Source organism: Lepus europaeus, chromosome 16 (genome assembly GCF_033115175.1).
Source record: "Lepus europaeus isolate LE1 chromosome 16, mLepTim1.pri, whole genome shotgun sequence".
Lineage (NCBI taxonomy): Eukaryota > Metazoa > Chordata > Mammalia > Lagomorpha > Leporidae > Lepus > Lepus europaeus.
In genome coordinates, this window is record NC_084842.1 from 1,543,066 (window position 1) to 1,554,791 (window position 11,726).

General features: G+C 53.2%; 1 protein-coding gene across 3 annotated transcripts in view; it reads left to right on the forward strand.

Moving 5' to 3' along the window:
- KAT6A (lysine acetyltransferase 6A) overlaps window positions 1-10,919 on the forward strand; it is a 120,001-nt gene extending 109,082 nt beyond the window's left edge. For all 3 annotated transcript variants that reach the window (XM_062213661.1, XM_062213662.1, XM_062213660.1), the window contains 2 exons: window positions 3,506-3,821; window positions 5,637-10,919. In XM_062213661.1, the coding sequence (XP_062069645.1) occupies window positions 3,506-3,821; window positions 5,637-8,308 (2,988 nt within the window). In that variant the 3' untranslated portion in view covers window positions 8,309-10,919. The remainder of the gene's footprint in view (window positions 1-3,505; window positions 3,822-5,636) is intronic.
- The last annotated feature ends 807 nt before the right edge of the window (window positions 10,920-11,726 follow it).

Sequence of the window (11,726 nt, forward strand, 5' to 3'; positions counted from 1 at the left end):
ATAAATTCTGCTCAGCTGCACAGTAGTCCCCCCACCCCCGTTATCTGCTGGGGCTATTTCCAGGACCTCCCGAGGCTGCCTGCCACCACGGATAGGGCCAAATCCTATGGATGCTATGTATTTGCCTGTACATAAACTAGGCGCAGTATGAGATTAGCAACAACAGCTAGCACTAAAATAGGACAGTTACAAGAATATCTGGGACTAAAAGTTATTTGAATGAATGTGGGCTGGCACTCTTGGGCTCTGTTTCTTTCTGAAAATCTCCTTCCTGTCCGTGCAGCTCTTTGCTTAAAGGAAGCACGTGCAGCTTCTCTTGGGCATATCCACATGGCCAGCATCTCTGCTGTCACCCTTCGGGGCCTTTACTGAGTAAACCAGGGATCACCTGCAGACAGGCACTGTGCTGCCGCGACAGCCGGTGTGGAACTGAGGCGACCCCCAGGTGACAGGCAGGGACAGTCTGCCGGCTGACTGATGGCGAGGATTTCGTCACGTCACTCAGAGTGGTGTGCAGGTCACCTCTGGCGAGTTGTTGATTTGTGACCCGGGGTTGGCCGCGGGCAGCTGAAATCTCAGGAAGTGGAACTGTGCATGAGAGGGGAGCACCGGAAGTGCCCCAGGCTGGGGCGTGGCGGGAGCACCGCCACAGAGCCAGCCCGGTGGAGGGGGCCCGGCTGTGCGAGGGTGGGTAACACCTCCAGAGCGGCGGGGCCTTGCTTTCTCCTGGCAGGGCTGTTTTTGTTGAGTCTTGGTGTTCTGTAGAATCTCTCTCATACTACTGGAACAGGATGCCGTGGGGCTTTGTGGTTTTTGTGTCTTTGGGAGAACAGCCAGTGGGGTAAAGTGCCCTTCTCATGACAGCATGTGTTATCAGTAAGTATCTGTATTAGACGCAGGGGCGTTACTTTCACCATGGCTTTTTAATTTTTAAAAGATTTATTTATTTCAAAGGCAGGGTTACAGAGAGAGAGACAAGAGACAGAGAAAACAGTCACCCATCTGCTGGTTTATTTGCTCGATGGCTACAATGACCAGGGCTGGGCCAGGTCAAAGGCAGGAGCCAGGAGCTTCTTTCGGGTCTTCCACGCGGATGCAGGGGCCCAAGGAGTTGGGCCATGTTCTGCTGCTTTCCCAGGCACATTAGCAGGGAGCACTTGACCCAGTGCTCTTATGGGATGCGGCGCCACAGGCAGCAGCTTAGTTTGCTGCTCCACAGCGCCGGCCCTGCCCACCCCCAACTATGACTTAATTGTGGGTGCTAACCCGGGTGGTGCTTGTCAGGTTTCCCACCCTCTCCCGATTTCCCCTGCTGCGTGGAGGAAGGTCCCTGCGCAGCCCACACGGAGGCTGTGGGGAGTCGTGCTCTGCCTCCTGAGAGCAGAGTGCTGCATAAATTGCTTGGCATCCTGCCTGGGAGATTTGTCCATTCTCTGCCATCTGTCTATTTTCTCAGGCACCATGGACTCATAGATGCTTGCTTGGTTCTTCAGCTCACAGTTGGCCCACAAACAATAGGAAGTTGAACCACATGGGTCCACTTAACTGTGGGGAAAAAACCTGCTGACCAACTATGGTCTAGAAATACTGAAAACAGTTGTTTGGGGTTAGATAAGTCATAAATGCATAAAACGTATTCAGGCCACAGTCTATTTGATCGTTCACCGCCAAGCTAATATAAACAGTGAAATTTATCAAAAGTTACCAAACAGAGTACGCATGGTGCCATGTGCAGTTGAGAGAGTGCAGATGTGAAGATGCAGTACGTCATAACCCAGCACACGCTGGACTGCTCTCACGGTTTCATAGCCAGCTCCTGTGCTTTTGAGGTGAGCTCAAGGACTGCGAGGTCCGCTTTGATTTATTTATTTTTAAGATGTATTATTTTATTGAATTGAAAGGCACCGTCCGCTTTCCCAGGCACATTTACAGGCAGCTAGATCCGAAGGCAGCTGATGCCTCTGTGATCGCATAGGCTTGACCCACTGCACCACTACACCGGCTCCACGAGGGTCTGCTTCAGATGCTGTGTGCCGCCTAGCATCGCTCTGGAGCAGCTCTGCTGTTGGTTGTCTATTGCAGCAAGCAGCAGTCTTGTGGTTCTCGCATGTTTTGCACCGTGTGTGACATGTAGGGTACAGTCTGTGTTAATCCACGATGTTCTGCTAAACCTTGCAGTTAACTGCAGGCTGGTAGCAGTGAGGTCCTCACGGGTCAGGTTTTAGGAGCATCCCCCACTGTGTGGGGCTGCCCCTTCCTGTTGTTTACACATAACCTGTGCTGTTACATTTTGAAATCTGCTGCCCAGGCAGTTCTACTCCCCATGTCCTTACACACACATACCCTCTTTGGGAGGTTCTCTCTTTGCTTGCTTTGAGCACTTCCTGCACCCTGGCTCATCGCGAGTGATTCCTACCCCAGTCACTTCTCCAAGCACTGAGGTCATTTTGAATCCAATTTGAAAACTGTATACTCAATTAGAAGGATTAGTAAATGTGAAGTAGAGAAAGATGGAACATTTGACTAACTCTCTTGTTCATTGCATAATCATGAAGAATTTATCTTTGCCATCTCCTAGGCTTATATTGCCTATTTATAAAGTTTTGAAAAGAAAAGATAGTTCCTGTGGTTAAAAAAAAATGATAATAGGCAGTGAGATCATTTGGCAAGCACTTTTGAAGTTCTTGAAGAACTTCCCTCGACTGGGTGTGAGGAGACTGTATTCTGTACAATTTTTGAACAGATTTTTGATCCTTCTTGGCTCTGTAGAATGAAGAAAATCACATTTGAGGCACATCACTATTATTTTGTGATCTCAGTTGTATAATTTAAGATATTAGGCCAGCCCACTGCAAAATAGTGCCAGCTGTGTCAAATTTTACTAATAGATTTGTTTTCCTTTTTCAGTGCTTTTTTTTTTTTTTTTAAGATTTATTTCATTTATTTGAAAGAGTTACAGAGAGAGAGAGAGGTCTTCCATCTGCTGGTTCACTCCCCAGATGGCTGCAACGGCTGGAGCTGCGCTGATCCAAAGCCCGGAGGCAGGAGCTTCTTCCGGGTCTCCCATGTGGGTGCAGGGTTCCAAGCACTTGGGCCATCTTCTACTGCTTTCCCTGGCCATAGCAGAGAGCTGGATTGGAAGAGGAGCAGCCGGTACAGTAACTGGTGCCTATATGGGATTCCGGCACCACAGGCAGAGGCTTAGCCTACTATGCCACAGCGCCAGCCCCTCAAAGTGCTTTTTGTCCTTTGTATCATTTCAGTATTAAAATAGGCAGCTGCTTTAGGGCGGTACATTCAGCTTGTAAGAGAATTGTAGTGTGTTCTTTGGACATGCTGCCTGCTCTTGTACAAGCTGCTTGTCCATTACCTAGCATGTGTGTCTCCCTGAGGTCTTTTCAGACATCTTTTTAGACGCGCTAATTCTGTAGTGGGTGTTGCGTTTTCCCTGTGAGCGGCAGGGCGGGCGGCCTGACACACGTGTTGCTCTCTCCGTGCTCACCAGAAGCCGATCCTGCACCGCAGAAGGAGGGTCAGGAAGCGCAAGCACCACCACAGCAGCGTCGTGACGGAGACCATCTCCGAGACCACGGAGGTGCTGGACGAGCCCTTCGAGGACTCGGACTCGGAGCGGCCCATGCCGAGGTTAGAGCCCACGTTCGAGATCGACGACGAGGAGGAGGAGGAGGAGGAGGAGAACGAGCTCTTCCACAGAGGCTGCTTCCACCGTCTGTCCTCACAGGACGTCCTCAGGGGCCGGGCCTCTGCCAAGAGGAAGTCTAAAGACGAAGACGACGACGAGGAGTCAGACGATGCTGAAGGTATGTCTCTGCTGTGGGCTTGCGTCCTCCACGCTCAGGGCTGCGCGGCTGCCCCAGGCTGCTCGCCGAGAACAGGGTGCGTGGCGCTCTCCGGGACGCTGGGTCGAGCCTGTCCTCCTCACGGGTTCGTCTAGCTTCCCTCCAACCCAGGCGCCGTTTTTGCCCCTGTAGAAGGTAGTTTACCTTCAGCCTTTGTCTGCCTCTTCAGCTGGTGAGAGTAGAGTGAGGCTCGGGGAGATGTGACGGTCCCCGGCTGGAGTGGGCAGCCCCCAGACCCTGTCCCTCTCGCTCACTGCCGTGTGCTGGGCTTTGCGATAAACACTGGCTAGTATTGTTAAGTGGATGGGAGCTGAGGGACCACTCTTCCGTCAGCACAGGTCGCCTGGATGGGGCTCCTTCCCGAATCTCACTGCCGATGCGTCTCCCTGCTTGCAGTACGTTTCTAACACATGCTGACCGTGATTTGACCTAAGTGACCTGTCACGATGCAGATACAAATCCAATCACTTCTAAAACAGCCTGTTTTCATTTCCCCTTGAGAAACGCGTGCCCATAGATGAGCTGAGTCCAGACGAGGCTTTGGCACCCTGGCCTCAAGTCTTTGGCAGAGGCGCGTGCTGCCCGTGGCTGCAGTGTTTGCCTGGGCTGGGCTCAGACTAAGCTCAGTTTACTTCACTGGGTGAAGTCCACCCTTGGGGCTCACACCCTCAGCAGATGCGTATGGCTCCGCGAGTTGAACTTTGTGTTCTAAATCCATTCCGTTTCCAACCTAGGAGGTAACTGGCTTTTCTCAACTGTCAAATTTTTGTGTGACAAATAATTTTAATACAGTGTTAAAATGACTGAGTTCTTTGCCTTATTGTGAGTGATGCTCCAGCGTTTTACTGGTGTACAGTTCTACGTGTCCACTTTGTAAATTCGGCACTTGCTGTTCAGGGTGGCGTTGTGCGCTGAAGCCGCCTCCTGTGCACTGGGCCAGCCGCCTCTGACCGAGCCGCGTGCTCTGCTCGCTTTCAAGTTAGCACCGCGGAGCGCACCTGCTGCTCTCCCCTCAGATGCTGTTCTCACCGGGCGTTCTCATCCTTTCCAAGTTAGGGGGCAGTGTGCGCTGTATACTTACAGGTGCTGGAAGTGGTTTATGGTACATGCATCTTACTGCCGTTTAGAAGAAAATAATAGAAGTAACGCTCGGATTAAATCGTAACAAACACCGTTGGTGCTTTAACTTTCTGGTGCTCGTTTAGGACTAAGTGTCAGTACCTGCCTAGGACTCAATGCTTCTGTGTAGACACAGCACAGCCTGCACAGCCGTGGCCTGGCGTCGCCGGCTGGGGACATTGCTGGAATCTCATGGGAAGTCAGGATTTCATGGGAAGGAAGAAAAGCAGAGAGTTAGGCAGATTGCAAATAGGGAAACCAGAAGAGGAAACAAGCCGATCTGTAGCCGACACAGCGATGACAGCTGTATCCAGCCATTGCTGACTGTGTGCGTCTGTGAAGCTTACCTGTTTTATAGCGATCTAACTGAAACTTGGAGTGACTTCCCAGAGCAGCCACACAGCTAGCAAGCTTGAGCTGGTTTTAACAGCGACAGCAACAGGCTGTGGGGCACGAGTCCCTCCCTCTTCTGCCAGTTCTCTGTGCCGCTTTGGAAGATGTCGTTCGCCAGGTGTATCCCTTAGCTGCTTAGCGCTCAGTCGTTAGGAAGAGATGATTAATAAGCTCATTTCTGTCATGCACCCTGGCCTCGGGAAAAGGCGCTGGAAGCAGAACGTCTCATAACCTGTCTGGTACTTTCTTTTCCCTCCCGCGCAGACACTCCTATCCTGAAGCCAGTATCTCTCTTGCGAAAATGTGACGTGAAGAGTTCTCCCCTTGAGCCAGACACGTCCACGCCCATGAAAAAGAAAAAGGGGTGGCCCAAAGGCAAGAGCCGCAAACCGGTCCACTGGAAGAAGAGGCCTGGTCGGAAGCCAGGATTTAAGCTCAACAGGGAACTCATGCCCATCTCTGTCCAGGAGTGCGTCGTGGAGCCCATGGTTCCCATGCCGAAACCCGGACGCAAGCCCAAAATTCAAGAGCACGAAGAAGCCATGGAGCCCCAGGAAGACTTGCCCTCCTCTGAAGAGAGGAAGGAGGAGGAGGAGGCACGAGCCGAAGGGGAGGAGGGCGGCGAGGCAGAAGAGGAGGACACCACCGGCAGTGAGGTGAGAGTGGCTTCCCCGGCCAACAGCAGCAACAGCCCCGGGGCGGCCGCCCAGGAGCGCGAGGCGGAGGAGGAGGAGAAGCCGCGCGCTGCCGCCGAGGAGCAGAGGCAGTCGGAGGAAGAGCAGCCGGAGCCCGAGGAGCAGGAGCCCGAGGACGAGGAGGACGTGGCCGCCGAGGCCAGCCGGCACGAAGACCACGACGCGGACGACGAGGATGACGGGCCGCTGGAGCCGGCGCAGGCGCAGGAGCCGGAGCAGCGGGCCCTGCGGGAGTGCGGCGAGCAGGGGCCTGGCGGCCCGCCGTCTTTTTTAGACCCGGACGCGCCCAGCTGCGGCGAGCACCCGAAGGAGAAGGACGACACGGAGCCGGACTCTGAGGAGGAGCAGCCTTCCCATGAGACGTCCGTGTTGTCCGAGCGTGGCCACGAGGACGCCGCCCCGCGCAAGGAAGAGCTGGTAGAGCTGAAGGCGGAGCAGGAGATGGCGCACAGCGAGCTGGACCTGGAGACCGTGCAGGCCGTGCAGTCCTTGACCCAGGAAGAGAGCAGCGAGCACGAGGGGGCCTACCCCGACTGCGAGGAGACGCTGGCGGCCTGCCAGACCCTGCAGAGCTACACGCAGGCCGAGGAGGACCCGCCCATGGCCATGGTGGAGGACTGCCACGCCTCGGAGCACAACAGCCCCATCTCCTCCGTGCCATCCCATCCCAGCCAGTCGGTCCGCTCGGTCAGCAGCCCCAGTGTGCCTGCCCTGGAGGGCGGCTACACCCAGATCAGCCCGGAGCAAGGATCCCTGTCCGCGCCTTCTATGCAGAACATGGAGACCAGCCCCATGATGGATGTGCCTTCCGTATCAGACCACTCTCAGCAGGTGGTGGACAGCGGCTTCAGCGACCTGGGCAGCATCGAGAGCACCACGGAGAACTACGAGAACCCCAGCAGCTACGACTCCACCCTGGGTGGCAGCATCTGCGGCGCCAGCTCGTCCCAGAGCAGCTGCTCCTATGGCGGCCTGTCGTCGTCCAGCGGCCTCACCCAGAACAGCTGCGTCGTCACCCAGCAGATGGCCGGCATGGGCAGCAGCTGCAGCCTGCTGCAGCAGGGCAGTGTGCCGCCTGCTGCCAACTGCAGCATCAAGTCGCCTCAGACCTGCGTGCTGGAGAGGCCGCCCAGCAACCAGCAGCAGCCGCCCCCGCCGCCGCAGCCCCCCCAGCCGCAGCCACCGCCCCCGGCCCCGCAGCCGCCGCCCCCGCCCCAGCAGCCGCCCCCGCAGCCCCAGCCGCCCCCACCGCCGCCGCCGCAGCCGCAGCCCCCCCAGCCGCAGGCCCCGCAGCCGCAGGCCCCGCCCCCGCCGCAGCAGCAGGCGCCCCTGTCGCAGTGTAGCATGAACAACAGCTTCACGCCAGCTCCCATGATCATGGAGATCCCGGAATCCAGCGGCACCGGGAACATAAGCATCTACGAGAGGATTCCAGGGGACTTCGGAGCCGGCAGCTACTCCCAGCCGTCAGCCACCTTCAGTCTGGCCAAGCTGCAGCAGCTCACGAACACCATTATGGACCCCCACGCCCTGCCTTACAGCCATTCTCCTGCTGTGACCTCCTATGCAACCAGTGTTTCTCTGTCTAACACGGGACTGGCTCAGCTGGCTCCATCTCACCCGTTGGCTGGGACCCCTCAAGCACAAGCCACGATGACGCCGCCGCCCAACTTGGCATCCACGACCATGAACCTCACGTCCCCGCTGCTGCAGTGCAACATGCCCGCCACCAACATCGGCATCCCGCACACTCAGCGGTTACAAGGGCAGATGCCTGTCAAGGGGCACATTTCCATCCGCTCCAAGTCGGCGCCGCTGCCCTCGGCGCCCACTCACCAGCAGCAGCTGTATGGCCGCAGCCCGCCGGCGGTGGCCATGCAGGCCGGCCCTCGTGCGCTGGCTGTGCAGCGAGGCATGAACATGGGGGTCAACTTGATGCCGACCCCCGCCTATAACGTCAATTCCATGAACATGAACACCCTGAACGCCATGAACAGCTATCGGATGACGCAGCCCATGATGAACAGCAGTTACCATAGTAACCCTGCCTACATGAACCAGACAGCACAGTATCCTATGCAGATGCAGATGGGGATGATGGGGAGCCAGGCCTATACCCAGCAGCCTATGCAGCCAAACCCCCACGGGAACATGATGTACACTGGCCCCTCCCATCACAGCTACATGAACGCTGCTGGGGTGCCCAAGCAGTCACTCAACGGACCTTACATGAGAAGGTGAGCAAGACGGACTCGCGGTCACAGACTTAAATATATATAAATAAAGGAACCTTTTATACTGACAAACCAGAGAAAAACGGACCTTTTTTCCAGTTAAAATATTGCTGTAGATTTAGAGGGATTTTTTTTTCCTTTGGTTTATTTTGTTTTTTAGGAAACCTGATCTCTCTTTTCGGGTTCGTTTTGTTCTGGGTTTTGGTTCTCTTCACAATCTTGAACATTTTACAGTAGAACTCATCTAAAGATGGATCTGGGACAGGGGAAACATGCACAAAACCTTTTTCATAATTAAAAAGAGCCTTACTTTCTTTACACACCACGCGGACGGAACTTGTGTAAACGTGAATTATCCTTATTTTATTTTAAAGCGTGCGTTTCCCTCGCGTGTGCAGCCCCCAGTGTTGGCATTTTTAAATGTTATATCGACATCTCGAGGGCTGGCCGGGCCCTTGCCTCCCAGCCCCGTCTGTCCTTTCGGACTTCATTCCAGCAGGAGGCACTTAGCGGGAGACTCGGACGGGGACGTGGAGCGCTACCCAAGCTCCTTCAACGTTATTGTTAGTGTTAATATTATTGTTATTATTAATACAGTGAGGCAGGAAGACACTTCTCCTTTGAAAATCCCCTCCGCTACACAAACACACACACACACACACTCACACTCACTTCCTCCAGCTCTTGAGACTTTTCCCCCAGGAATGTTTCTTTATAGGTGGACTTCAATGGACATGTTTTGCTTGAATCAAGTGTAGTATGATTTATCCCTCTTTGTTTTTTAAATTCCCACTCAGCGCTCAGATAACACAAATGCCGGAAGCCTGCAGCAGCAGGGTCTGAGAGGCAGGCGCTCTGCAGGGCTAACCCCGCCTTGGGAGGACAGAGGTGGTCCGTGGGCAGTGAGAGAGAGGGCCTCGACCTCTTGGCTTCTCAGCACCAGGGTACCCGACCTCTTGTCTCAGGGTGTGCGCTGGCCCGCCCCCGCAGTGGCTCACTCCACTGGAACTCACAGCACAGCCCCCGCTGAGTCCCCTCTCCCGTTCTGTCACACACCGTGCGTCTCGGTGATTGGAGAGCTACCTGACACACCTTGGACGAGAGATGCCGCGGAACGTGTGCTGGGGAGGGAGCTCTGGGGGGAGTCTTGTGGCTGTTCAAATGACACATGCCCCGCGTTGTCGCTGGTCCTTGAGCTCCTGAGTGCTGCAGCCGCTGTCCTGAGAGCGGCCAGTGGCCCACCAGCGCCAGTGGGGCAGATCTGGACGCCAGCACGTCAGCAGCTTCTCGCGTTGCTCCCAGTCTGTTCTCTTATCCTGTGCAACCTGTTCGCCCGTTCTCCTCCTGTTACTTGCTCCAGGGATAGGTAAAAAAAACAAAACAAAACAAAAAAAAAACAAAAAAAATCCACAAAAACAAAAAAACCAAACATATATATACACATATATATGTTTATACACTCCATCATTAGAAGATGGAAACTATTATACCACTTGGTATGTGCAGTCGAATATCCAAAAGGGGGAAGTGCTGCTTAAAGAAATACCTGTAAGCATCCCATTCTCCCCTTTATTTGTACACTTTCTATAGATACATTTTTAATGTGCTGATGAGGCATTACATTTTTTCAGATGCACAGGTTTGTTGGTTTTTTTATACACTTTAATTGACTTTCTCAATGAAGTGTGCTAGGTAGAAAAAGGCAGAATTCCACATCTTAGCACTGTCCACTCAGCATGTGCAGGGCTGCGTGTAGGACCCAGTCTGTCTGTGTCTACTCCTCCAGTTCTGGTCCTCTCTGGAAAGTGCCCCGGGCATCCCCTCCCTCCTTCAGCTGACACTGCTCCCTGGGTGGGGGGCCGTGTCGGGAGGAGGGCTGTCAGGCAGGAGGAGCTGCGCGATGAGGGCTGTGAATTCAGTTTTCTCTTGGTTTGCGGTTGTGTTTCGTTTTGTTTCTTTAAATAAATAAAAAACAATTCAATCGGCAGCTCCCTTTTCCACAAGCCTCTTTGTGACTGTAGAACTATTGTAGAAAAAAAATGTTCTTTTCTATATTATAAAAGAAATTATCCAACACAGTAATATTGGTACCTGTCATTTTTTCACTTCTGTTTAAAAAAAATGTATTTTTAGCAAGATAACTTGGGTAATCTTCTAAAAAAGAAATTTAAAAACTCACTCTTAGTGACTTTGATGCCTTTTAAAAATAAGAGCTTTTTCATTTCATTCCATCTTTAAAGTTTTTTATCTTTGTTGTAGAATATTAAAAACTATTTTAAGAAAGATAAAAATTCTCTTTAAAGAGATCTCTAGAGTGTGTGAATAGAGATGCCTCTAAAAGCCGCATGTACAAATGAAGCTAAGTCCACTCCTGTCTGTTTCTATTTGCTTTTCCTGTTTTGTAACCTCTTTGTACTTGGTTCATGGTGACTTGTAAGCTAGGGGAGGGAGCCCAGATGCCTTTGTATCTCTCCACGTCACGCGCTCCTGGGCGGTCGGCCTCCCTTCCTGTCCTTGTATGTAATATCTTCCCGCGCCCCACCCCACCCCCTTTCTAGCAAGTACTTTCAAAAGAGCTCTGTACATTTTAACATAAAAAAAATAAATTATGTTGAGCCATTTTGGATGTCTGTCGTGCCTGTGGACTTCTTCTCCTTTCCAAATGCCGCAGACTCCCGCCTTCTCTTCCCCCAAAGATGTTAGGAGCGCTTGATTTCCATATTTAAGGAAATCCATTTGGGAACTTCCAAGGGCATCCTCATTTGCCCAGCCAGAGACCGCAGACGCTTGCGTGCGCTGACGGGAAGCGCCGAGACTTGGAGTGCATCGGAAGAGTAAGTTTTATTGATCCTGTTTTGTAACCTAACTCAAGGTATTCCCAAAAGCATCACGGTTTTTCTCTGACCCCGTTTAACCGGTGTTATCTAGGAACACTCGTCACTGCCAGGTTTCAAGAACCCAAACATGGATGAGATTTTGCTCTTTTTCTTCTGTATGTGTGATTTAAAACTTTGAACATAAGGAAGATTCTAGAAAGCCTGGGGAAGCTGGTGTCAAGTTCCAAGTGGGAGAAGGTAGGTGGCTGGGAGCGTAGCGGCCTCCATCCTTGGCTGTTTTCAAACTGGCTTCCTGGGTGAGGAGTCTGCGTGGCCTTTGTTCTAAGCTCTCAAAGGTGAGAGTCACCTGTGTGGTCTTCAGAGAGCACCCTGCGTCCCCCCATGCACACCGCCAGGACACTGCGGTCGGCCGGGTCAGTGGCCGGCCTGAGCGCTTGCTTCGTAGAACACCTGTGTGGAGTGGCCCCGACACAGAGCCGTTGGGGTTTTTCTGCAGAGAGAACTGCCCAAGAACAGGTTGTGGGTGTGCAAGGCATTGCGCTGACGTTGGCATCTCCCCCCAAGGTCGATCAGCAGAGAAGCAGCAGT